The 26,840-nt window shown below is 38.2% G+C and overlaps 1 protein-coding gene across 17 annotated transcripts in view; it reads left to right on the forward strand.

Moving 5' to 3' along the window:
* The window catches only part of MYCBP2 (MYC binding protein 2), a 216,164-nt gene that overhangs the window by 2,520 nt on the left and 186,804 nt on the right, over positions 1-26,840 (forward strand). For all 17 annotated transcript variants that reach the window (XM_085215694.1, XM_085215695.1, XM_085215696.1 and 14 more), the window contains exon 2: positions 22,754-22,829. In XM_085215694.1, the coding sequence (XP_085071820.1) occupies positions 22,754-22,829 (76 nt within the window). The remainder of the gene's footprint in view (positions 1-22,753; positions 22,830-26,840) is intronic.

Consider the following 26,840-nt stretch of genomic DNA (forward strand, 5'->3'; position numbering starts at 1 on the left):
ACAGTCAGTATTGGGTAATAGAACTTTTAAGTGGTTTAATGTTTAATATCTCTTGATATTGACACCCAGTGTCTCTTGTACTGGATGATGGCAGCCGATGTATTGCTCATAACTCCACCCTTTTTCTGTATCAGTGTCAAAACCTTCGTGTTGAAGGCTTGAGAATTTCAGCTACTTAGTAGTATTAAAAACAAATTTCAGAAATACTATTTAAAATTATTTTTTAAAGTTAAAATGATAAAGATCTCCAACACTTGCTAAAGAAATACTGCAAAGCAATTTGTGCCTCTGTGTATTTACTACAATAGATAGTTGTCAGATAGGTAAAATGAAGACTCCTTATAAACATTATTACCTTAACCTCCGATTAATCTATATGGAAAATCTAACCCTGTTAATCTGTCACTAAGAGTGTTTGTGGCTATAAAAATATATTGAAGTAGCTTAAGCTAAAATTGGCTTTTAGACATTAATAACATCTGCCTGTGCTCTGAAAAGACTCTTTACTCTGAAGAGTGATAATGCAACCTGCTTGCAATGTGTTGACATAATTTTTTTTGTTTCAAGTCTGCACTTAAAATAGTGTGATCAGTGCCTCACTGAGCACTTTAATTCCAACCCTGATTTAAATGTTTATGAAGAAGTAGAAAACAGTATCAGAATGTCTGTGCACAGACAGGGAAATTAGGCATTGTGAAGAATGTTTAAAAGCTGCGTATAAGATTAATTTCACATTTGCAAGGTGTTTGTGCTAGCTGTCATCTGAAAGCAGTGAATGTCACGTGCTGAGCAGGATGGAGTAATTGGCTTTGAAACAGAGCAGTGCTTTGTGTTTCCTCATGTAGTGCTGGCTGTAGTGTTACGAACACTTTTTGGTAGTTTGGTTGCTATGCTTGTTGGCTCCACCATGTTGATATTATTTATATAGTCTCTTGCAGTAACAGATTAGAGACTTGTGCTGGGTTAAAATTAACTTGACAAAAATGGTTTGTTGTAATCCAGACTAATTCTGCAATCTGACTCACCTTGTGATCGTACCCAAGCGTGTGACAGCATGAAGGGAAGGGCTGCACAGTCTCTCTGTATGGAGAGGTGGAAGGAGAGAAACAGTTTCTCTTATCACCTGTGCCAGACTAACAGTTTTCTGAAAGGGAACAGGAAAATGAATCTAATCCTGTAATTTAACATCGTCTTCAGTCAGATGGCTTGACAAGTACATTTCCCACTGATATTCAAGATTGGTCTGGAAGATGGATGTATGGAGTGTGCTCAGTTAGTAGTCTCTGCTTTGTGGCTACTGGAGTATATGAAAATGACTGTCAGTGGTCATATGGCTGGTATGGTCATGGAGGTCTCTAAAGCTGTAGTAGGAAGTATGAGCCTCTTTAGAGGACAATTGAAAACTTTGTCATTGTAACATTAACTCACTTTGGCTTATGAGTGGATGAAACTGTCTGCTCTCTGTTACTAAGAATAATAGAAGTCATTAACTGCTTTCACTCTTGAAACTTTGTATGTGCAAAATAGGGTACTTTAAAAACTATTTTTGATTTTCATGTTTTGCTGTCTTCAATTGTATCACTTAAAATTTAATTCTAAGAAGCATTTCCATCTAACTGAATTGCTGCTACTATCTCTTGTACATCTCAGTTTTCCTTAAACTGTCAGTCCCTTCCCTTTTACTTGTTTATTGTCAGAAGTATCAGGTAGGTTTTATTGTGTTCTTTGAAACCTTTTCTTAAATACAGTTTAAAATAAATTTGTTATGGCTCTTGTGCGGCCTGTCTTGTAGTGAAGATTTTTACTGTATGATTTTGATTAATGAGTTTTTAATATTACAGTGAAATGTTCTGAAAATAATGTTCTGAAATGGTAATAGTTTCCTACTCATTTCTGAACGTTTCCCATCCATTTTATCAATTGGTCTTTACTAAAAATATTTTTTTTTCATATTGAAGAACATAAACTCCACAGCTGCATAGGTAACATCATGCAGATCCAAGAATCATTGCTGAATAGGTTCTTCTTGAATTCCATATGTATTTTAAATTACTTGGGAGGACTGTCTGGATTTCTGTAGTAATACTAGGTATCAGAGATGCAGCAATATTTATTGAATAATAATCAAAATTGAATGTTCTCTTTATGGTCCTTACTAATGGGATTCATAGAATGGCTTGGATTGGAAAGGACCTCAAGGATCATGAATCTCCAACCCCCTGCCAGAGGCAGAGCTGCCGATCTCCACATTTAATACCAGACCAGGCTGCCCAGGGCCCCATCCAACCTGACCTTGAACACCTCCAGGTATGGGGCATCCACAACCTCTCTGGGCATCCTATTTCAGCACCTCACTGTTGTCATAGTAAAGAACCTCCTTCCTGATATCCAACTAATTTCCCTTCTTCAACTTAAAACCATTTCCCCTTCATCTTGAGCTCCCAGGATTCTGAATTTTTTATTTTTTTCCCACTGGAAACATCCTGTCAATTAGTTTAAAGACATTAAGAATCTAAAAATGTGGCTTTTTTTTTTCTGGGTTACACTTTTTTTTTTGTCCATTACTACTTTGCTAGGGTTGCGTCTCTTAATTTAATTCCTCGACAGCAGGGAAACAAAAAAGCTTGTATTTGTATTCAGGAGGAAACAAACAAAAACAAACAAGACAAAAAACAAACAAACAAACAAATGTAATGTTGTGAAATAGCTTGCTGTGATACCAAGGGAAATGTCAGTGATGACTGAAATATAACATTTTTGCTATTGACCAGAAATGAGATGGCTGTTCTTTCAGCCATTTTGAATGAAGAAGAGGCAGTCAACTTTTGTTTTATGATGAACTGGACGATTAAGAAATTTTTGGAGGTTGGCCAGCTAATCTGTTTTCACAGTGCTAAATTATGCATCCTTTGGAGCAAGTTTATCTATCACTAATGCTTTGTTAAGGCCTTTCACAGTGAAGTGAAATTCTTAAGTTTTCCCTTATGCCCCTTCTTATGCTCACTAATGCAATGCTTATTTGACTGGGGCATGTTTTAAATGTATATGTTTCAAAATTTTATTGGTGAAATGCTACTGGAACACTTCACCTTCCTATTGCCAAGTTGTAAATGAACATGTAGAAGCACAGAAATAGTGTTTTATTATATTTGGATATATGAAATTCATGTTCATTTGGTAGTTGGTACACCAAAAAGTCTACTTTTTTGATCTAGTCTTCTCAAAAGCTGTAAGCTCTTATTTGCTTGAGATGTCTCTTTTTTTGTTGTTTTTTTTCCTGTTTTTTTTTTAAACTTTAATTGCAAAAATCTTTGAAGCATTCATTTGATTGAAAAAGTAAGATTAATATATGTAGAGACTAATAAAAATATTATAGTGGTGTTTATTGTGAAGAATTATATGCTCTTCATTCCTGTAAAAAAAAAAAAAAAATATTTGCTTTCCTTTTTTTTTTTTTTGATTCCTGTGTTTTGTAAATATCATTTTACCATCTTTCTGGATATTGGGACTAGCAGACTTGAAACTGCTTGAAGAACTGGTAAGCAAAGTCCCCGGTAATTCTGCTTTTGAAGGCATTGAGGTCTATCAGTGTTGGTCACTTTTTAAGTACCACCTCTTAAGAGCACAGAAGCAGACAGGTCCTAAATGTTGCAAGTCAAGCAGACAAGGCAGAAGGTCAGCTTGACTGAGCAGGGATTTTCTAGAGCTTCGGCAAGAAATTAAAGTGCATGACCACTGGAAGTGAAGTTGAGTAACATGGGAGAACTACAGAGATGCTGTTGGACATGGAAGGGAGATAATGAGAGCCGAAGCAGATCAGTACTGTGGGAGAAAACAAAAAGGGCTTTTTGAAATATGTTAACAGTAAAAGGAGGAGCAGAGATAACATTAGTCTGCTGATTGATGATGATGGACATCTAACAAATACTGCAAGCAAAGCAGAGATGTTTAATACCTTCTTCACCTCTGTCTTCAACACTTATAATGAGCCCTTGGGATCCCCAGAGCCCTGAGTTAGAGAACTGTAAATGCAGAAACAATAAATTCTGTACCACCTCTGAACTTGTGCAGGATTTGCTACTCCAGTTGGATGTATATAGGTCTGTGGGGCCTAATGGGATTCATTCAAGGCTCAGAGCTGGCTGATATCATTATGAGACATCTTTCAATTATTTTTCTTGGAAATCTGGAGAGGTCTCAGTTGACTGGAAGCTTGCAAATGTCCCAATTTTTAAGAAGGGCAAGAAAGAAGACTGCTAATTACAGGCTTGTCAGTCTCACTTCAGTGTCTGGTAGAATTATGGAGACGGTTATTCTGGGAGTTATTGAAAAACATTTGGAAGTGCAATCATTGAACAGCTGACATGGATTCATGATAAGAAAGTCCTGCTCAATGAACTTAATTTCCTTTTATGAAAAGGTTATTCACCTCGTTAACTAGGGGAAGTTAGTAATCTATTTACATTTCAGCAAAGCTTTTGGTACTATTTGTCTTAAATTCTAATAATTCAAATTATTAAATAAAATAAATTTCTATGTGAGGCAAGAAGTTTTTTGCTTTCTGGATTACAGCAGATTCTTAATTTCACTGATCATCTAGAGCAGCCTGTATTGCTCTTATGTTAAGAAACTGGGAATTAAGTTCATCTCTTTTCTACAGCTAATGAAATAGATGATATTGGCTCACACTACTAGCTAGTTTGTAAAGGGCTTGTCTTTCTCTGTTCTGGTACAGCCTCAAGCACTGTGTGCAGTTTTGGGAGCCACAGTTCAAGACGGATATAAAACTATAGTATATTAGAGTGTGCTCAAAGGAGGGCTATGAAAATGGTGAAGGGTCTAGAGGGCAAGATGCATGAGGAGTAGCTGAGATTCTTTGGTTTGCTCAGCCCAGCGGAGACTGGAGGAAGGCCTCATGGTGACCTGCAGTTTTTCATAAGGGGAGTGGACGGACAGTGCTGAGCTCTGCTTTCTAGTGATAGCAACAGAACCAGAGGGAACGGCATGAAGCTGTCAGGTGAGGGTCAGGTTTGGTGACAGGGAAAGGTTCTTCACCAGAGGATCATCAGGCAGTGCAACAGGCTCCCCTGGGCAGTGGTCATGGCACTGAGCTGTGTGAATTCAAGGAAATCTGAGTACGGTTTTCTCAGATATATGGGTGGAATTTTGGATGATTGTGTGAAGCCAGGGGTTGGACTCAATGATCTATTGGATCCCTTTCAACTCAGGATATTCTGTGATGTATTGTACTGTTGGTTAATAGGGATTAACTATCAACTAAATATAGTATTTTATCTCTCTCTTCTTTACCTTACATTGTGATAATGAAAATTATTTTTACAGAGTAGTTGTTTTTGAGACACTGTAGTAGATGCTTACTCCAACATGATTTGTATTTTTGTAGTATTAGCATGGAAGGCATAGCAAAAGCTGGAAAGAAGCAAGTAATCTGGCTGATGACAGAGTTACTAATCAAGTTGATAAAATTTCAAAGTGAAACCACTGTGCCAAATGGACTAAAATTTGAGTGCCTTTAAAAGGATGAAGTATGGAATCTGCAAGGCAAATATTCAGTCTTTGTGGATTGTTAGAAACAAAAATCATTTTTGCAAAAGTGAACATGGAAATCTATTCAGAAGTCTAGTGGTGCTGTAAGATGTCTTTGTCCTATCTGTAGTAGTGCATCTTTCTGTTTCTTACGAGGAAAGTGTTTAGTTTAGAAAAGAAATAATGCATAGTTTAGTTCTTTTATTTATTTTGGACTACAAAATAATACTATAGGACCTCTAGTTTTTCTGTCACAATTTCTATTACAGGCCAGCTGGAATACAACAGAAGTTTCAGAAAAACTGGAACTAGGTTTTCTAGTTCTAGAACTGTGCTTGTATAAGAGTGCGTCCAGTAACACAGCAGCTACTGTGTGAGCTCTTAATTAGTGACATTCTGAATGTGTACTCATGGATAAGAAAGACAGTTATGTGGAGAACTTGTCAATTTGGTACTGTTCAGCTGCAATATTTGGTCACTATTATTTAAGATTTTTTTGTATTCATATGGTAGTTGTCTCAGGAAGTTTCTTTTTCCTGTTATTGGCAGTTTGGTTTCAGCTTCAGCATTATTATAGATGAGGCATTTTATAATTTTCCTTTGTTACATTCTTGATGTTCAATGATCTCTTGGTATTATTACTAACTTTGAGGATTTTATTGCTCAGTGTGCTCCAAAACAATGTGTTTAATGTGTTTGAAACTTTTAAGGTAGTTAATCCTTCCTGAATATCAAGTTGTGGATTACTGATGAGAATATTTCTGTGAATGTGATTGTAGGTGTTGGTTTCTGACAATGGGAAAGCTCTCAACTGTAGCAATACAACCTGACTCAATCATCAGCTTTATACTTTGGGTAATTAACAATGTTACATTAAACTCATGTAACATTAAGTCTGCTGTACTTTAAACCAGCAAACGTTGTATGAATATTCTGCTGAAGTTCACAAAAGTTTTGAGTTTTAATATGTGAACACTAAAACAAACGAACACAACTGTAAGGACAAATCCTAACAGGATGAGAGAAATTAGTATATTAAATTCCTCCTGGAATATATGTTAAGACACATGTGACATGAGGAGGTGTTGCAAGCTAACACAGCTTCACAAGGGCAGATTACTATTGACTTCTGTGGTGGAGTGACAGCACCAGTGGGCCGAGGAGGGGCAACTGATGTCATCTATCTGGACTCTTGTAAAGCCTTTGACATGATCCTGTACTGCATCCTTGTCTCTAAGTTGGTGAAGTGTGTATTTAAAGGCTGGATAGCTTAGTGGATGACGAATTGATCACAGCCAAAGGGTTGTGATAAATGGCGCTGTGTCCAGGTGGAGGCCAGTCCTGTGTGATGCCCCAAGTTGTCCATCTTGGGACCAGTGCTCTTCAATGTCTTTATTGATGATATAGATAGTGGGACTTGTACTTGCAGCACAGAAGGCCAACAGTTTCCTGGACTGCATCAGGAGAGGGGTGGCCAGCAGAGTGAGGGAGGGGATTGTTCCCCTCTACTCTGTCCTTTTGAGGCCGTATCTGGAGTACTGTGCATAGACCTGGGGCCCCCAGCACAAGAAAGATGTGGAGCTGTTGGAATGGGTCTGGAGGAGAGCCATGAAGATGATCAGAGGGCTGGAATACCTCTCCTACAAAGAAAGGTTGAGGGAGCAGAACTTCTTCAGTCTGGAGAAGCAAAGGCTCTGGGGAAACTTTGTTTTGGCCTTCCAATACTGAAGGGAGCTTATAGGCAGGAGGGGGACTAAATTTTTGTGCAGACTAACAGTGGTAGGACGATGGAGGAATGGCTTTAAACTAAAAGAAGGGAGATTTAGTTTAGATGTAAGGAGGAAATTCTTCACTCATAGAGTGGTGAGGCACTGGCAAGGCTGCCCAGAAAAGCTGTGGATGTGCCATTCCTGGAGGTGTTCAAACTGAGGTTGTATGGGGCCCTGCACAGCCTTGCCAATCTAATGGGTGGCAACCCTGCCTACAGCAGAGGGCTTGGAGGGGACCTTAAAGATAACCTAGTTTCAACCGATAGCATTCTATGATTATATATGATTTGCAGCAATTGTGGCTTACTCTGTTTCCTTAATATTTTAACCAGTGACTGATTTTTTTTCTTAATTTATTTCAAGATGGTCCACAGCTTTATAGATGAAGAAATAATTAGAATTAATTTTACTTGATTGGGATTATACTTTACTTCCGTTTTTTAAAGGCATACCAGTTCTGTTGGAAGTTTACTATGAAGTCTGATGTTCTGTTCTCAATAATCTTCAGACTAATCTGTGTGTCCCTGGGATTCTTCCACCGATTTAACTTCATGTTCCTACACTTCCTACTGATTTAAGTTCATGTTAAGAAGTTCATTCCAGAATCATCACTTATTTATTCTTTCTTTGTTAGTTTGTAGGTGGGGATTCTTTTGTGGTTCTGTTGCTGTTGCATTGTTAAACTGGGAGAAAATATCTGTTAATTTTTCAGTTCCAGTTATGCTAATTGCTCTGGCATGTTGAGTGGATGATGGACGTGTTAAATGACCAACATAAGGAGCTGAAGTTAAGTGGTTGTTGAAGTAATTTAAGAAGTAACCACGCCTTACTGTTAACTGCATTAAATGGGCTTCTTGCTTCCTAAAACCTGGATGTTGAAATTATGCTTCTGCTTTCTTTTCCTGAGTGTGAGGATTTATTTTTATTTAGCACTTTTTCCACTCCCTATCCCCTGCTGTGTTGTGGTCTTTCTCCTGGACACAATATTTTGAAGATGCTTTAGTAATTCTTCTCTTCACCTAAGACCTCTTGCATCTTCATAGAGAGCACGTATATCAATAACACAGTCTTTCATGATGTGATATTCTTGCCAGCTTTTTTCCATGTCCGTTGTTTACATTGGAAACATGACTCTTCACAGCATCTTTTAAATAAACCATTGTGTTTCTTTTTCTTGACAGGAACAGTGCTTCAGACTGAGACTTTGATTGGAATAGTAGTCTTATAATTAACTAAAACTCTTACGTTTCAAATATACTCTTGCTAAGTAGTCTTTCATAGCCAATTGTACCACTCCAAACGATGAATACTAGAAATCAGTGAAGGAGAATGGGCTACGTATACTGTAAATGGCTATGTTAAGGTATATGGGTTTTGTATGTTTACATTTATTATGCTTTGATTTGGTAGGTTGTTTTTTGTTGTTGCTTGTTTGCTTTTTTTTTTAAAGTAACCAGTATTTCTTAGTAAAAGACTTGTCATAGCTCCTTTGCACTGATAAATTTGTTGGATTGAGGGTTTTTGTTACAACTGAATGATACTTTTTTTGCATGTGATTTATCTGTGACTACTTCAGTCTGTGAAAACTGTGGGTATTTTTCTTCTACTAATTTAAAGAGTTGAAAGCTGTACCAGTTGCACAGCCTAGAAAAGAAACAAAAATCAGCTTTTTGTCCCCATGTAAATCTGGTGGCCTTTGTTTAGATTTGTGCCATTCCTCGTTTTTCTTCCTATGACTTTTCTCATCTCTAAGCATAATTGTATAAGGTAATGGTTTTTGAACTGTGGTTTGTGAACTATTTCATAGATTTTTCTGAAAGAAAATAATGAAAGAATAAGCCTTTTGTTAATAATTTTAGATTCACTGGAACGATCCAAACTGCTCCCAGAATTTTATAGATCTGCAAGTGAAAATAATTGGAAGTCTCTTATATAGCTACAGTATCATAGCATTTAGATTATTTTGACCATGGGCTCTGTCAGTCTGTAAGAACACTTATGTAAAACCCCTGTTTAGGGTCAAAATCTGAACTCTTAATTTTGCTTCTGCATTAGTCTCGGTCTTTTTGGTATTTCTTATCTTTTCTGTTGCTGAACCTTTAATCCAGTGTTCATTTTTATACAGATCAGCTGCCAGTCATTTGCATTAGATTGAAGTGAGCTTGTCCTTTGTCACAATCAGAAAGATCAGCATGATGGAAAGGTGATATAAGAGGGACTAACGCAATAGAAAGGTGTTATATAGGAAGGAAAAAGGACTGATTACCCATTTCCAAAATCTAGGCTCATAGAGGAAAACTCCACAAAGGAGGGATCTCCAACAAGAGATCCTTCTCTGGTGGCAGTCAGCCCTTAAATGGTCTAGGAGAGGTGCAGCCAGGCTCCATGCCTTCTGTTCACACAGGTGAATTGCGTTCACCTGTGCTTCTAGGGCTGACTGGGTTCTTTTCTCAGGTTCTCAATCAGTGGTTCAGGTTATGACTCAACAGTTACCATACATCCTTAAATAAAAAACTTATTCTTCAGTTTTTAGTGTTACAGTCTCATCTCTCTATTTGATTTTTCTCATAATGAGTTATTGTAATTCATGGCTCACCTTTTTTTTTCTTTTGCATTTCCTTTTTTTTCCTGCCAGCCAATATAGTATCCTTTCTAACAGATATGTTTCTATGTCATCATTACACTCGTGTTCTCAAAATGATCATCTTTCTTCTATTTCTCTTCAAACCAATGGATTCTCTGTTGCATTTTATTACTATAGTATACTGCCAGAGAATGTTGACCATTGGCAACTGCAGACTGGTGGGCTTTCAGTAGTATGCACTAGGGACTTGTCTTGTGCTGTTTGGTGAAGATGGCTTGTCATTATCTGTTGTTCATGTTCACTTTATTAATAAGTACAGTTTTTTCTAAATTTCATAGAGCCTGTTCTCTAAATTTTTTCCCCAATCTGATTAAAAAAAAAAGTGGCATTGTAAACAATCCATTTGTTGTGGTTGCATTTGGATAGACAGGTGGCTAAAGGTGCAGATACTGTTGTTCTTGCTACAGCTGATTTACTTTTTATTTTCACAGAGCAAATAAGAGTCCTAAAATTGTAGAGGTAGAGATACAAAATGTTTTCTTTTGCACTGAAGAACTCGAGGTAAAATACTTAGCTTGTGTCTAATTTCATAGGTAATGCTGCAGCTAATAAGTGAAAAACTACATAATTACAGGAAAGAAATTACACCTGACAGTGATTGTACTGAGGAACCTTTATCTTCATGCAGAGAATACTAGGTAGAGGTGTGTCCTTTGCGTCCTTGTGTGTCCTTTGCGTCCTTGTGTGTCCTTTGCGTCCTTGTGTGTCCTTTGCGTCCTTGTGTGTCCTTTGCGTCCTTGTGTGTCCTTTGCGTCCTTGTGTGTCCTTTGCGTCCTTGTGTGTCCTTTGCGTCCTTGTGTGTCCTTTGCGTCCTTGTGTGTCCTTTGCGTCCTTGTGTGTCCTTTGCGTCCTTGTGTGTCCTTTGCGTCCTGAGCAACATACATGAATCAAAACATTTGATATATTTAAGGGAATTTTCTAGATACTGCTTTGTACTTCTGCAGTTCTCTTCTAGTTAAATATAAGTCAGATCAATTTTGTATTTGGTGTTAATTTCATTTCTAGTAGATGTGGTGTATAGTTTTCGGACTATAATGGAGAAGTTTTAGGAAGGATATTTCAGTAGGCTGAATAAAATCCTTCTTTAGGCCTCTAAGGTTTTCAATGAATTTGGTTTTCAATGAAAAATCTAATTGTTTTAAATAATACTAATGCAGTGTGATGTCATGAGGTTGAGAAATTGCTTAGAATTATGAAATGAACACGTCATAGTTAAAAAGATGTGCAATTTTAGGCTTGAATATGTTTGGGTATTTTCACAAGCCTGATGAAATTCCTCTGCCTGGTGGCTAAGGTAACTATTAGGAATTACTTTGAAACTTCAAAGATATAGGGGTTCTAAAAGAACAAAATAAAGCAAACTGATTAAGAGTGCTTGAATGAAAAATGAAGATTCAATGTACTCTGGAATATGTATTTCTAAAAATATGTGGAAAAAGAAAAGGTAATATAAATAGAAGCGATAAATTAGACATAGTGGATTTATGATGAGCCTTGTCTGGGTATTGTAGTTTAGATCAGCAGGCAGTTAAGCACCACGCAGCCATTTGCTCACTCCCACCTAAGAGGAGGAAGGAGAGAATCAGAAAAACAAGTAAAATCTATGGGTTGAGTTAATACAGTTAAATAGGAAAGAGAAGATGAGAAAAAAGTAAAACCAAAATGAAAAAGAATATACAAAAGAAGTGACTCACAAGGCAGTTGTTCACTATCTGCTGACTGTTGCACATTCAGTTCCTGAGCAGTAGCATCCCCCCTTGGCCAACTCTTTTACAGTAATATGGGATAGGATAACCTTTTTGTCAGTTTGGGTCATTTGTCCTTGTCTCTTTCTAGCTTCTTGTGTGCCCTCATTCTCCTTGCTGGGAGAGAGCAGTGGGATAAGCTGCCACATTCTTGATTTAGCACAAGCACTACTCAGCAACAACTAAAACATTGGTATCTTACCAATATAATTTTCATCTTAAACTTAAAACACGGCATCATGCCAGCTACCAGGCAGAAAATAAAATTATTCCAGCCAAAACCAGGACCTCGTGGCTGCTTTTATTATAGATACAAACTACAGCATTGTGGGTTTGAAACTGTTTAAAACAACAACAAAAAAACCTGCTGTCAATAGGTGCTGCCGAACAGCAGTGCCAGGTATTGGAAGGAAGGACAGGTGAGGGGAGTAATAGCTTCCCTCAGTAGTAGTGGTTGTGCTTCTGGCTCTGTCCTAGGTCCTGAACCTTGCAATCTCTACAGTGAGGTTTTCAGTGCTGGAATTGAGGTTGTGGGTGAAAAAGTTTGTAGGTATGCAAAGCTGGGAAAGATTACAAGTATTACTGGAGATAATAACATTAAGTGCTTTATTCCAAGGGGAAAAAAATCAATGCATACAAATGTAAAAACAAAATGAATGAAAGCCAATGTAGAAGTTCTTCATGATGACTTCTACCTATTGCAAAAAATTATAAAGTGAAGTTAATTCAGAAGTGTCATGCTGTTCCTGTTTTTTTTTTCCTTCAAAATCATGACAAATTATTTTCTGTAAGAAACCTAAAGTACTTGACCCTTTCTTTGCACTTCATAGTGATGAAGGATGGAGAGAGGCATCACTGTCTTTTTTTTTTTTTTTTCTTAACAGGAAAAAAACAGTTATGAGTGTAAGAGATTACTAAAATTACACGTCAGTGGTGTAAATAATGTGGCTTAGGCTGAAGAAGCTGACTTTAATTGACAGATGACTTGTTTCTTTTCGGAGTTAAAGTAAGTTCAGGCTAGTCCCGGAAAAAGAGGAAAATAAACAGAATTTTTTCAGAAATAAGGAAGTCAAAAAATAGCATTAAATTATCATGAAGGAGATTAAGACTTCACAAAGAGCTTTCTGGTAGGATTGACGGTAATTAGTAACTCCACAGGGAAAACAACTGTCACCAGTTGTTGTGGCTTTACTCTAGTAGCAGCTAAGCAGCACATAGCTGCTTGCTTTTTACCCCATCTTCAGTGAGATAAAGGAACAGGAAGGGAAGACTGAAAATTAAAAGCAAAACCAAAGTCTTGTGGTTTGAAAGAATTGCTTAATTAGTGAAGGAAAAGTGGAAGAAAAGAGAGAGGAAAAAAGTGAAACAGAAGCAACAGCTCAGCACCCTCAACGGCTGACCAGGGCTTAGCCAGTACCTGAGCAAAAGATGACTAACCTCTCTACACACCATATTTTCACTTATTATTGCTGAGATCATTGACCTGCCAAAGCAGGTTCCCTACACAAGATCGCACAAGTAGGTGTCCAGGCAGGTCTTGAATATCTCCGGAGAAGGAGACTCCACAACCTCCCTGGGCAGCCGGTGAACAGTCACTGTATCACTCCCTTTCCTCAACAGAAGGCCAAAATATAATGGAAATAACATGTGCGTTGAGCTAACGGCAGGATTACAATTTCTGTCAGAGGTAAAACACACTTAGTGAAGGGAATATTAATATAATTTATTTCTAGCTGATAACGATAAGAGCAATGAGAACTAAAACTTAAAATGCCTTCCTACCCTTTTTCTACTTCCTCCTCCTGAACTGTACAGTGTAATGGGGCTGTGGTTAATCCATTATGGTTTGTCTTTGCTGCGCCTTCATCTTTATTCTCTCCCCTTGTTCCAGCATGGGGCCCTTCTCACAGGATTCTGTCCTTCCTAAACTGATTTTATGTGGGCTTCCCACAGGCTGCAGTTCTGCCCAAGAGTCTGCTCCTTTGTTGGCTGCGATGTGGTTGTATGTTCCAACATGGGGCACCATGAACTGCAGGAGGATGCTGTGCTCAACCATTGGTCTCCTGGAACTTCTGCTTTGTGCCAGGAGTATGTCCTGGCCTTCTTCTGCATTAAGTTGGTGTTTTCTGGGCTATCTCTTTCATTTTCTCACTCCCCTCTTCCAGTTTCTGTTGTGCAACATCTCTCCCTTTTCTTAACCGTGATCACACAGGGATGTATCAGCTGTCACTCTGGACAGCAGTGGGTTCCTTGTGAAGCTGGCTGGAGCTGGCTGTTACCTGATATGGGACAGCTGCCGAGCTGCCCCTCTGCTTACAGATGCCACCCCTGCAGCTCCCCACTGTCAAAGCCTTGCCACATAATTCAAGTTACAACATTCAGCTACCATTAGTGTGTTAGCAGCATTGTTTTGGTTCCAAATCTAAAATGTAGCACCATGTGAACTGCTATGAGAATTAATTCCATCCTAACCACACTCGGTACAGGAATGAAGTGGAATTTGAATTGAATTTTGAATTTGAATTGTTGAACAAGGGAGTGGTGAAATGAACTTTTTTGTTCATTCTCAAACAGTGTTTTTAATGAATACTTCCAATAGTGATGCTTTAGATTGCCTGCACCATTGAAGTTTGGAAAAGTCTTGTTAAGGTCGCTAAATGCATTGTCCACATTGATCCATTTGTACTAAGCAGCTTATGTTCGTTGTGTGTAAGCATTTTTGGCAGGCATTACTAAGTATACATTTGGGTGTTGGTTATAGTCAAGAGTGTGTGAATTGATTCAAGTAATTGTCTTGCCTAAATAAGACCACACATTCTTATTCATTTTGCATAGTATTGTAGTTTTTATTAGGCTAATTTCCATATAGATCTGGGTTTTTGCCTAAATTTGCTGTGTTTGCTGATCCAGATGGTGAGCAAATGAAAAGCTCAGTATGTCTCTACTTGGAAGCATAATCAGAAACATGGCACGGCACCAGGAAAATGATAAACACTAAATTAGAAAAAAAACATACATTACAGGAGTATAAGCACAGTTGCCTCTTTCCCTGCAGCTGAATTTTACCTTAGTATGTTAACAATGAGAATCACAGTATAGTTGAATTTGGAGGAGACTTCTGCAGACTAATTCAGCATTTCTGCTCATAGTAGTATTTCTGTGTAAAGATGCCTTCCAGTTGGTCGTCAGTGTGTACAGATGCGTGGGGCAGCATTTTACATTTACCTTTATTAAATTGGATAACATTCCTGTTGTCCCATTTCTTTGGCTTGGTGAGGTCTTTCTGAATGGTGGCACAATCGTCTAATGTGTAACTCTTCTCCAAATGTCATGTTCTCTGTAAACTAGCTTGAAGGTGGACTCTGTCCTGTCATTCACAGCACTGACCCCAGCAAGTTAGTCAGTGTTCAGTCCACATTTATCTTGCTTGTACTTGACCACTTTGCATAAGGGTTGTAAATGAGAGTCCCAAAAGTCTTACTGATATTGAGACAGACAGTATCCATTGCTCTCCTGTTACCTGCCAAGCCAGCCATTTCAATGCTACCAATTGGTCAATTGTTATTTCCTCTTTCTAAATCCAAGCTGACAGCTCTGTCACTTTCTTGCCCTTTGTGTTAATTTCTAAGGTTATTTGCTCCATCACCTTTCCAGGTGATGAGACTGATAAACCTGAAGTTTCCTAGGTCCTCTGTCTTTTCCTTAGTGAAGACAGGAGGAATGTTTGTTCTCTTCTTTTCAGAATACTATGCCAATTGTTATGACCCTTCAGAAAATTGTTTACAATGGTGTTGCAGTATCATCAGCTAGGTTCCTCAGCATTTGCAATGACATGCATGCAATTTATTTTAATTTTTCCTAGCCTGATCTTTCTCCACTGAGGTTACATTGTCCTTACTCAGACTTTTCCTGTGGACATCTGATTGCTGAAGACTAATCTTACTGTTAGTAATGGAGGTGACCAAAGATCTTTGCGACTGGGATCTTTACCTTGTTTGGCACTGGGCTCATGTTTTTCCTACTCTTTCTTCTGCTACTTGTTCTCCATGTCTTTCCTATCTCATACCAGAATCATCTCCATGTGGGCTTTGTCTTTATAAACCCATGAGCGCTCAGACTTTGTCCTTGTATTCCTCCTGAATGACTTGATGCTGCTTCCATCTCTTGTATGCTTCCTTTTATCAGGGGGCTCTTTGTACATCGATGTATGCCTCCTGTCACCTTTCCTTGACTTCCTGCACGTATTAACAAACTGTTAATGAGCTTGAAAGTGATCCTTGAAAATGAATTGTCTTGCACCCCTTTCTCTGGGGGAGTGTACTTTCATAAGACTCTTCAAAGCAAGTCTCTGAATAGGCCAGAGTCTGTTCTTTTGGTGTTTAGGATTGTGATTCTGATTTTTTTTTTTTTGCCTTGTTCCCTTGTCTCACGATGCTGATCAACACGGTCTCATTGCTGCAGCCACAGATGCATCCAATTTGTTCTTCCTTGTTTAAATGCCAAGTCCAGCAGACTGCCTAATTGACTCCTCAATCATCTGTGTCATGCATCCATGCACTCCAGAAAATTTGTGCTTTGCTTGTGCCTTGCTCTGTTGCCCTTCCAGCAGATGGTTAACATCCCCGATAAGGATCAAGGCCTGTGCATGTGAGGTCTCTTGTAGTCCTCATCAACTTCTTCCTGGGTAGATTGTGAGTAGCTAACACCTGATGTTGTATTGGTCTGCCCTAAGTCTAACCCTTAAACTCTCATCTGGCTCCTTTTTAGCTGTTTCATCTTCTGTCTAGATCATGAAAAGGACATTATGCTGCATTATGCAACATCTGTGATAGATGTTGTGGTGAAGTTTTAATGTGGAAAGATAAAAACCATCAAGCTATGCAATTAGAAGTATGAAAATTACTGTGTTAACAACTTTCTTGAGGTATTATCTATACCTTGCAGAAACTAAAAGAAGAGAGTAATGAAGTAATTGCATTTTGTGGGTAGTCATTTTGTGTTGATGCAGCTTGGTTTCTCAAAATATCTCTTCCTCATCTCTCTTACACTATTTCAGTTCTGCAGTGGTGACTTAAGAGTAGTGATGCTTCTGTGTGTTACTGGGTGTCTGTAAAGATAAATCTTTGTAAAAACCTCTTGACAGCCAGATGTTATATCACGCTTGTTTAGAAAAATAATAAATCACAGTCATCTAGGCTTCTTACAAGTCCAGTACCATTCTGCGAGCTTGCAAGGTAGAACTTAAGGTAGATAGTTCATTATGGTTGTATTTTAACTGTTTTGTATCAGTTTGTCTTACTGTATTGCCACTTCCTTTTTAGCTAATGTGATATTCTATCTTATAGTGGTAGCCTATGGAAAATATTATTTTGCAATTTGTAGACTTTTTGTGACAATACAAAGAGCTGCCAAACAGCACTAGTTTTTATGTGGTTTCTGCACATAAATACAAATATTGATCTTGCACTGTTACCAAATATGGGAGTAGCTGAGAAATCTGGTGGAAGAAACATCAGGTCATTACTTTTCAAGCAGTGCCTGTATGTCAGTACTCATATTTTGTTGTCCTTGTGTAAAACGTGTTGGTAGATTTACAGTTTTTTAGGTAACTTCATATTGTGATGACAGATCCTAAGACATCAAAGAGACTAAATGACTCTTAATGCTGTAGTGGTAATAACTTGCAGTTGCAGACGACTTGAGAGCTTCAATCTGGGATTTCACCTTGGGTTGTTCAGAAACAAATGCTGCTTCTTGTAAACCCAAATCAACCACCAGAGGCAACAATTAATAAGTATTGTTTGATGTCTCCAATTTGATTGTTTCACTTTGGTGTCACTGATTGTTGCCTCTTAAGAACATCTCTATTAGACCTTGAATACTTAAGCCAACTGTTTACATGCCTATGGAAACAAAATAATAGTATGTCTAACTGGATGCAGCCTGACAAATGGGCCTCTCCTGTCAAACGTATACCCCTTCCCTAAGATGATTATTGAATTGAAGCCATCAAGTTTAGACAAATACACTGATTCAAAATCAGTTCATAGGTTTTAAAAATTTTAGCATGTACTAGGAAACTTCTGAATTCACTTTTTTTTTTTTTCCCCCAAAATTAAGATTTTTATCAGCAGTTGAATGACTTGGTCTTGTGTTGTACTTGTTGCTGTGACCTTTGGTAAGAAATTTCAGACATGAGTACAAGTTTAAGGGCCAGCAGAACTTTAATGTAACTTGTGTTGCTCTTGTTTTGACTCAGCAGCAGGTACAGCATTTTTTTTTTTCCGCTAAGCAGTCTTTTAGTGCAACATATAACCTAGAAGAACTTATGCAGATGTGAATGCAGTGTTAATGCAAGGTTAACCTATACTGACTAATTCAGTAACAACACTGGGTGCTCAACACAAAACAAAACTTTTCTTCCTTCTCAAATTTAATGTCATGAATTGCAAATGAGGGCTGTTCAGCCTTAGGGGAAGAGTTCTGTTTGCATTTCCTCAGATCTTCCAAACAGTAAAAGCAATGCTTTTGAGGTGATTGAGGAGCACCCCATTTGCAATGGAGCAAATACTGCAACTGCTAGCTAGTGCTACTTCTAATCTGAAAAGAAATGAGTGAAGCATGCTGTTATTGCCATCTGCTAAAGATACAAGAAAGCTGAATAGAAGTTAGAATCATGTTATTTAAAATCTGTTTTAAATTGCCCAGCAATCAATTATTGGTTTTCTTTTTCTTTTTTTTTTTTTGATGACAGTTGTTAAACATTTAAGAATTAAATGTTTTCTATCTGTCATAGTTTATGATTTTTGTTTATCGGTATTCCACATCATAACATCATGTAGTGCACTGGGAGTAAAGTGTTAATGCTCTAGTTCTGGGCACCTGTCTGGATGAGAAGAACTACATACCCCAGAGGACCTTGCGGTCAGAGATACCACATTCCGATACTGTATATAGTAAATTAGTTTGTTTCTCCTCAGATCATTGCCACTGTCTTTAATTATTTCAGAGTCCCCTGTTTCCTTTTTCCAGAGGCGTAGATCTTACAAAATCTCTGCCCTGCTAGTCACGGAACCAGGCCGAACCAGCCCATAAACCGTTGACACTTTCTTTGCTTTTATTTTCAGTGATTTTTCTGGGAAGGCTCATCTGTTAGGTCCTCTTGACTGAAGTAACTTATTGTCAAGATCTCCTCATGTTCTGTACTCATTTGATTTCCTTTGGGTGCCAATTCAAAACTATGAATTCAGCTTCAAATAAAAAGGCTTGAAACTGTTTGCAGAAAACTTGCCTGAAATTTGCTGATAATTGATAGTTGGCTTATTAGACTGAATAGTATCAACTTGATATAGTTGATATATACTATATAGTATCAACTGATTGATATCAGACAACATCTGACTTGAAAGTTAAGAGTTTCTGTCACTGGAATTTAATTGTTAGCATAGATTTTCAGGACCTTTAGAACTGTTGTTTGTTGTCAAACTGTTGACAACAACTGACAGTTTATAGCAATGTACAATTGTTAGCCAATACAAGTTGGTAATTTAGTGAGAAAATCTAGCCCTATCAGGTGTTGTTAATCTTCAGGTGGTAGAAGAGATGGGCTTGTAATTAAGTTGTGGTTTTAAACAGGAAATGACTCAATCTTCCTAACGTTATTTTTCTTGAGTAGACCTGCCCATATATTATGTTCATTATCTGAATATTAAAATCTCACGATGTAACGGTATGTAACAGTGATCCTGTGGAAATCATATATCTTATTTTCTTCATTCATACACTGTAAGCAGATGATTGCTTGGAACTGCTTATAGAGTTGTTTTTTTGTTTTTCATGATTAATTGCTTACTAGTTCTGAACTTTCTTTTGGAAATGAATCCTAGGGTAAAAATAAGCTTTAATTTTGGGGATTTTTGTTAAATAAGCTGTATTTCCCAGGGGTTGGTACTGGATCCACTCTTGTTCAACATCTTCATCAACCACCTGGATAAATGGGTAGAGTTCACCCTCAGAAGTTTGCTGATGATACAAAGCTGGGAGGAGTGGCAGACGTGCTGTGCTACTACTCAACAAGACCTGGACAGACTAGAGAGTTGGGCAGGGATGAAAGTTATGAGGTTAAACTAGAGCATGTGTAGAGTCTTGCACTGGGGAGAAATAACCATACAGGTTAGGGAATGACCTGCTGAGAGGAGTTGTGTGGAGAAGGACCTGTATGTTCTGGTGGACAGCAGGTTGGCCCTGTGCATGAACTGTGCCCTTGTGTCCAAGAAGGCCAATGGTATCCTGGAATCCATTAAAAAGACTGTGGCCAGCAGGTTGAGGGAGGTGATCCTCTCCCTCTACTCTGCCATGATGAGGCCACATTTAGATTACTGCGTCCAGTTCTGGCTCCCCAGTTCAAAAAAGACAGGGATCTCCTAGGAGTCCAGTGGAGGGCCACAAAGATGGTGAAGGGCCTGGAGCATCTCCCAAATTGGGAAAGACTGAGTAACCTACAGCTGTTTAGCCTGGGGAAAGGAAGACTGAGAGGGGATGTTTATAAATATGTAAAGGGAGGTGGGAGGCGAATGTGATGTGTAGCGGCAGGACAATGAGCAATGACCTAAAAATTGAACATAGGAAGTTCTGTACTAACATGTGAAAGAACTTTATAGTAACGATGATGGAGTACTGGAACAGATTGCCCAGAGAGATTGTGGTGTCTCCTTCTATGGAGATATTCAAGACCCATCAGGATGCATACCTGTGAGACCTGTTGTAGGGATACCTACTTTGACAGGGGGGTTGGACTTGATGATCTTTTGAGGTCCCTTCCAATCACTGCAATTCTGGGATTCTGTTTGTACACCTCTGTACAGAAAAATGCTTACCAAAATAGGAGTATTATTCTGTGAAATACTTGCAAGCTAGAAAGGAAAAAATGCTTATAATGTTTGCAGACTGGAATAAATTTGAAGAGTTTGTAAGGATTTTGACAGGCAGGATTCAATTTCAAATGTCTTGACAAGAGTGGTTAGTGTTTAAAAAAAAAAAAAAACAAAAAACAAAAAACAAACTTCTTGTAAAGTTGTCTCTGGTAAGTGAAAATCGTGCTGCACTGTCCTGTACTAACAGGCATAACAGCAGAGTTAGGTAAACAATAAAGCAAGCTCAGTTCGCAGGTAAATGTTACCAAACTTTTGTGGGCTGGCAAGGTAAAACCTGGCATACAGTTAGGTGTGACCTTAGGGGGGCATATGAGACAATTTTTCCTCTGCTCAACAGTGAATAATAAGTACTGCTTTAGTTTTGGTTAATGTGGTTTGCATTTGATAGGAAGAGTTAGAAATCCTGGTGGGCTCTACACCTGAATTTAGGATGAAAATTTTATAAAATGGTATTTGGTCCAGTGTAGAAGATACAGTGGCTACAGAATGGAAGGGACTACAGTGTTCTTCTTGTTTGGCAACAGAATAAGAATTGATTGCATTAAACTGTAATAAGGAATTAAAACTTGTCCAGTCTAAGAATAAATGAATAGCGAAACAGACTATGGAAGGTGATTATAAAGATTTGGACATGACAAATTGTGTGGATTTTTACCACTTCTCTCCTTCTCTTCTTAAATAGATTGGACAGACATTTGATGCATTTTCCTTTATAGTTGAATTGATCTTAGGAGGTCATCTATGTTCTCTTTATAAGTTTTAATTTACTGTGTTTTTTTTCTGATCACTGAAATGCTTCTTTGAACTCCGGGATAATGGTTGTTCCTTTTTATATTCAAGACTTTAAATTTACAAGAAAAGTGATGAGGTGATTGGTTCTCGCAGGAAGTGTCTCGAAGAAGAATATGTCTCCGTCTTCCTAATTTTAGTGTTAATAGATGAGATTTCTACAGGGCAACTTTTTGCAGGGATTATTTGATTATTATTTTTTTCTGGCTGGTCAGTGTTGATAAAACTTTAGTTTCTAGCCTTTGATTGCTGGACCATGGGACTTATATCCTCTTCAAATGTGAATGCTGAGAAAGTTGTAAGCAACGTGTTTCTAGTCCATCAACATTTTTGTTTAGAACAAAGTTGTTCAAATAAAATACTAGATTACTGCAGTTCTCAGTCTCTTTCCAGTTTGGTATCTGTAATTTTTTTCAGCTTCCATACTTCTATTTTTCTAACTAATTGGAACTGTAAACCATTTGAGTAATGTCTGAGTGGCACAGAGGAATGTTAGTAGCTTTCCAGTCTAGAATGAGCTGTATGCTATGTGGGTAACATTAACTTGTTTTTGCAGAGGGCTTGTAGTCTGAACAGAGAAATGTAGAATAAGTTAAAATGCATACATATCAAGCAGAATAACCTTGCTGGTTACATGGTATATATGTATGTTGTCTTTTATTCTTCGTGTATCTTCTTTGTGTATTTTATTAGTTGTGATTTTTATAAACTGGATAATAAATTGGAGGAGAAAAAGGAATGCAGTAGGAATGAGGTATGGGCAGAAGAGAATTAGAGGAGCATGGGTTAGCTGGAGCTGTAGTGTGAAGGAATGGAAATTTAAAAGTCTATAAGTTGAGGGTGGAAGAAGAACACTTAAAAGTTTGAAAACATGCATGTTCAAAAGTTGCAGTTTCTTTCATCAGTTGAATTCTCTGCCAAATGATGCTTTTTTTTTTTTTTTAAAGCTATCTTTTTATATTGGAAGGCTGAGTAAAGACTTGACAAAATGTGTCTTCTCACTTCTAGCACTGGTATGATGTTAATAGACTTACAGTAGAAACAAGGTAAAAATACAAAATGGAGATGCCTGTGGTTTTTTTTTCCTGCACTAGCTAATATTCTTGAAATATAAAGTAAAACTCTTTGACCCAGTAGAAAAGCATTGTGTTAAAGACCTCTGATTTATACTCTGAAATTTTGACTTTACTGGTTCTCTGCCTTAGGAAAAAAGTTTTAAAGGACTTATGACAATATTTTTTTCCTCTAATGTTGCTGTTTACCTTGAAGTGAGGGAGGAATTTTAATTATTTTATTCTCATGGGTTTTTTTTTGCTTTTTTTTTAGGAGTAAGAAACTTTTTAGCAAGAAAAAATTGAAAAGGAAACAGAAGACTAAATTAAAAGTAAAAACACGCAACAAGGTACGTCTGTAACTCACTTTAAAAAGTTCTGTCCGAAAAAATGAAATAATTTCAATTGAGAATTGTAAGAAAAAACATTTAAGTAGTGATTTTTGTTGTTGTTGTTGTTTTGGGTATATAACAGTCCTGCAATTTTTGTCTGTGTACTGCTTTCTTTATGTCACTTTTAGTAATGTTAACCTTTTTATTTTATGCTGAGCATTAATAGCAAACATAATCGGATACAAGCGATGTTTTTTGTTCCTCCAATTCCTGGAGTATAAATGTAGCTAAAACAGTATTGATTTATAGTTAAGTTTGAAGAGATGCACATCTAGCCAGGAGCTGGAGACTGCTGCTGCAGAGTTAAGTCCATGTTGGTTAAAAGAGAAAGGGAGCACTCTATGTCTAAGGAATTAATAGTTATCCTTGAGAATTCCTCCATAGTAAAATAGAAACGTAACAGTTTCTAAAATCTAGGTGAAAGTGACAGTATTTTAAATTATTGCTTCGAGATAATCTTTCTGTATTACAGACCTATTATTTCTCTGTTCAAAGTAGAGTTTTGGAGGGATTTTCACAAAGGCTTACTCTAGGCCTAGAAGAGTCTTCCTAGGTTTTGGTTAAAATCAGTAAAGAGAGAGAGGCTAATCTACAGTAATCTACAGAATGGTTTTGCAGAACAGTACCACTGAAGTAACCAGTGAAAACACTTTCTAGTCAGTTAAATATCCATATAATAAGCAGTAGGTTCCTTTGGTTGTCTTATCCTTATTTGCCATATGTCCTATAGCTACTCTATCTTAAGACAGATGACTTAGGGAGGGTGAAGCAAGCCTTCTTAATCTATTAATTTAGTATTGCCTTTTTGGATACTTACTGGATTGTTCTGCTTATCTCAAGTAATGCAGCTTCAGAGTAGAGCATAGAAGAGACTTACCTTCAAAACTTCTATTTTTTCAGTGGTGGACAGTTAAGTACTTCTAGTCCAAACAAAACTTTTAATTTTCAGTCACTTTAAAACTTTTAGTTGTTTTCTTCATCCTTTTTAGTTGACCCATTTAAACACAGAAAACCAAATTAGAAATTAGAGCAAACAGCGCAGGATGTTGTTTGTCTTTATATGTTCTGTCTTGTGACAGAAATTTGTGCTTTTAAAATAAGTTAGCTCTTCATTTTTAATTACAGTTACTATACAAAGGGAAACTTGACTTTTCATATAGTTGTGCCCTAGTGGAACTACTAATTAGGAAGCTAAATCTAGAATTGCTGTTCCCCACAAGCTTTATAGTCCAATATATTTCTTGGATTCATTCATTTGCCTTGGATAAATGGATTTATCCTTTGAAAATGGCCAGAGAAGATATGAATGTATTAATGCCTGGCTCTCATCAGTAGTTATAAATATGGCACTAAACAATCATCTTGCACATCATGACTAGGAAGGGTTGTTTCCAAGATTTTTCTTGGATTTAAAACAGCTTCTGTGTGAAATGTTAGGTGGGATTTTTCCACTCATGGAAAGTCATAATGATTTTTTTTCCATGCTTTGTTCTGTATGCCTCTATTCTGTGCCATCTTTAAGATGGATAAAAGAGTTGTATATTTCCTCAGATACAGAGGTGTAGAGAAGCACTCCAGCTTATTCCTGCTTGATAGCAGGAAATTGAATATTTCCTGAAAAATAAAATTGATTTAATCTCTTTAGACTACTAAACTTCATTTAGGGACAAAATGTGTTGGTGGTCATGTTTTGTTTTCTTTCATCCCCATCATGCTTTTCAATGTATTCTCATGCTTACCAGTGCAGAATAAACATCATGGTCATTTCTGCATGGGAATGTCTGACAGCAGACATGTTTTAGAAAAACCTGGGTTTCCATTTAAAGTCTCATAATAGAGCAGATCGTTCTGTATTGATAAGCTTTTTCATTCTGAAGAAGAGAAATAGAGATCAGTTTATTTTATATTAACTGAAGTTTAAATATAGATGGCAGCTTCCTGTTACTGTGCTACTAAAGGATGGGGGTGGACCTTAAATTAAGAATAAGCTGAATGAACCCTGCAAAATTCTATCTATACACTGCACTTACTGAAAATGACAATTGAGTAAGAAAAAACTGAGTTAATTGAAAAGGGGAGAAAAAGAATAATTGTTGAGAAATTGGAAATTAGTCTTACCATTTAAGCATTCACGTTTTAACATTTTAAGGGTAAAAATTAATTGGTGTCTTTTACAGCCCAGTGGTTTGGACCTTATTCTGTTAGAAGCTGGAGTTGTGTTATAATCACTTAGCACTTTTAACTGATTTTGGACTTCAGTGTGTGTGTGTGTGTATATATATATATATTTATTCTTTTAATTGAGATATAATTAAGTTTTCCGTGTGAATTTGGTGTATTTTGGCTTTACCAATAAAATGTCTTTTACACAGAAAATGAATGACAAATAATATGAATTAGACATGAATTTAGCACTATGAAAAACTGGAAGCTGCCTAAGGAGAAGAATGTACTTCCAGTGAGATAACAGAATCACAGAATTGTAGGAGTTGGAAGGGACCTCTAGAGATCATCGAGACCAACCCCCCTGCCAAAGCAGGTTCCCTACACCAGGTCGCACAGGTAGGCGTCCAGGCGAGACTTGAATATTTCCAGAGAAGGAGACTCCACAACCTCCCTGGGCAGCCTGTTCCAGTGCTCCGTCACCCTCACCGTGAAGAAGTTCTTACGCACATTCGTGCGAAACTTCCTGTGCTGCAGCTTATGTCCGTTTCCCCTCGTCCTGTCTCCACGTACCACTGAAAAGAGACTGGCCTCACCACTATGGCCGCCACACCTCAGATATTTATAAACCTGGATCAGGTCCCCTCTCAGTCGTCTTTTCTCAAGGCTAAACAGACCCAGCTCACTTAGTCTTTCTTCATAGGGGAGATGCTCCAGGCCCTTCACCATCTTTGTGGCCCTCCGCTGGACTCTTTCCAAGAGATCCCTGTCTTTTTTGTACTGGGGAGCCCAGAACTGGCCAGATGAGGCCTTACCAGGGCAGAGTAGAGGGGGAGGATCACCTCCCTCGACCTGCTGGACACGCTCTTCTTAATGCACCCCAGAATGCCATTGGCCTTTTTGGCCACAAGGGCACACTGCTGGCTCATGGCCAACCTGTCGTCCACCAGGACGCCCAGGTCCCTCTCTGCAGAGCTCCTCTCCAGCAGCTCATCCCCCAGCCTGTATTGGTGCATGCAATTATTCCTCTCTAGGTGTAAGACCCTACACTTGCTCTTGTTGAACCTCATCCGCTTTCTTACTGCCCAGCTCTCCAGCCTGTCCAGGTCTCGCTGAATGGCAGCACAGCCTTCAGGCGTGTCAGCCAATCCTCCCAACATAGTAGCATCAGCAAACTTGCTGAGGGTGGCCGCTATCCCCTCATCAAGGTCATTGATGAAGATGTTGAACAAGACCGGACCCAGCACAGACCCCTGGGGGACACCACTGGTCACAGGTCTCCAGCCAGACTCTGCACCACCAACGATGACCCTCTGCGCTCTGCCAGTCAGCCAGTTCTCAACCCACCTCACTGTCCACTCGTCTATCCCACACTTCCTCAGCTTTGTTATAAGGATGTCGTGGGAGACAGTATCAAATGCCTTTCTAAAATCAAGGTAGACTACATCTACCGCTCTTCCCCCATCCACCCAGCATGTGACAGCATCATAGAAGGCCACCAAGTTGGTTGAGCACGACCTCCCCTTGGTGAACCCACGCTGACTACTCCTGATAACCTCCTTTTCTCCCAGTTGTCTGGAGATGGTATCCAGCACAAGCTGTTCCATCACCTTTTCAGGGACAGAGGTGAGGCTGACAGGCCTATAATTACCCGGATCTTCCTTCTTGCCCTTTTTGAAGACCAGAGTGACATTGGCAATCCTCCAGTCTTCAGGGACCTCCCCTGTTGTCCAAGACCTCTCAAAAATGATGGAGAGTGGTTCAGCAATGACCTCTACCAGCTCTCTCAGCACACGTGGATACACC

Source organism: Meleagris gallopavo, chromosome 1 (assembly GCF_905368555.1).
Source record: "Meleagris gallopavo chromosome 1, MGAL_WU_HG_1.1, whole genome shotgun sequence".
Classification (NCBI taxonomy): Eukaryota; Metazoa; Chordata; class Aves; order Galliformes; family Phasianidae; genus Meleagris; species Meleagris gallopavo.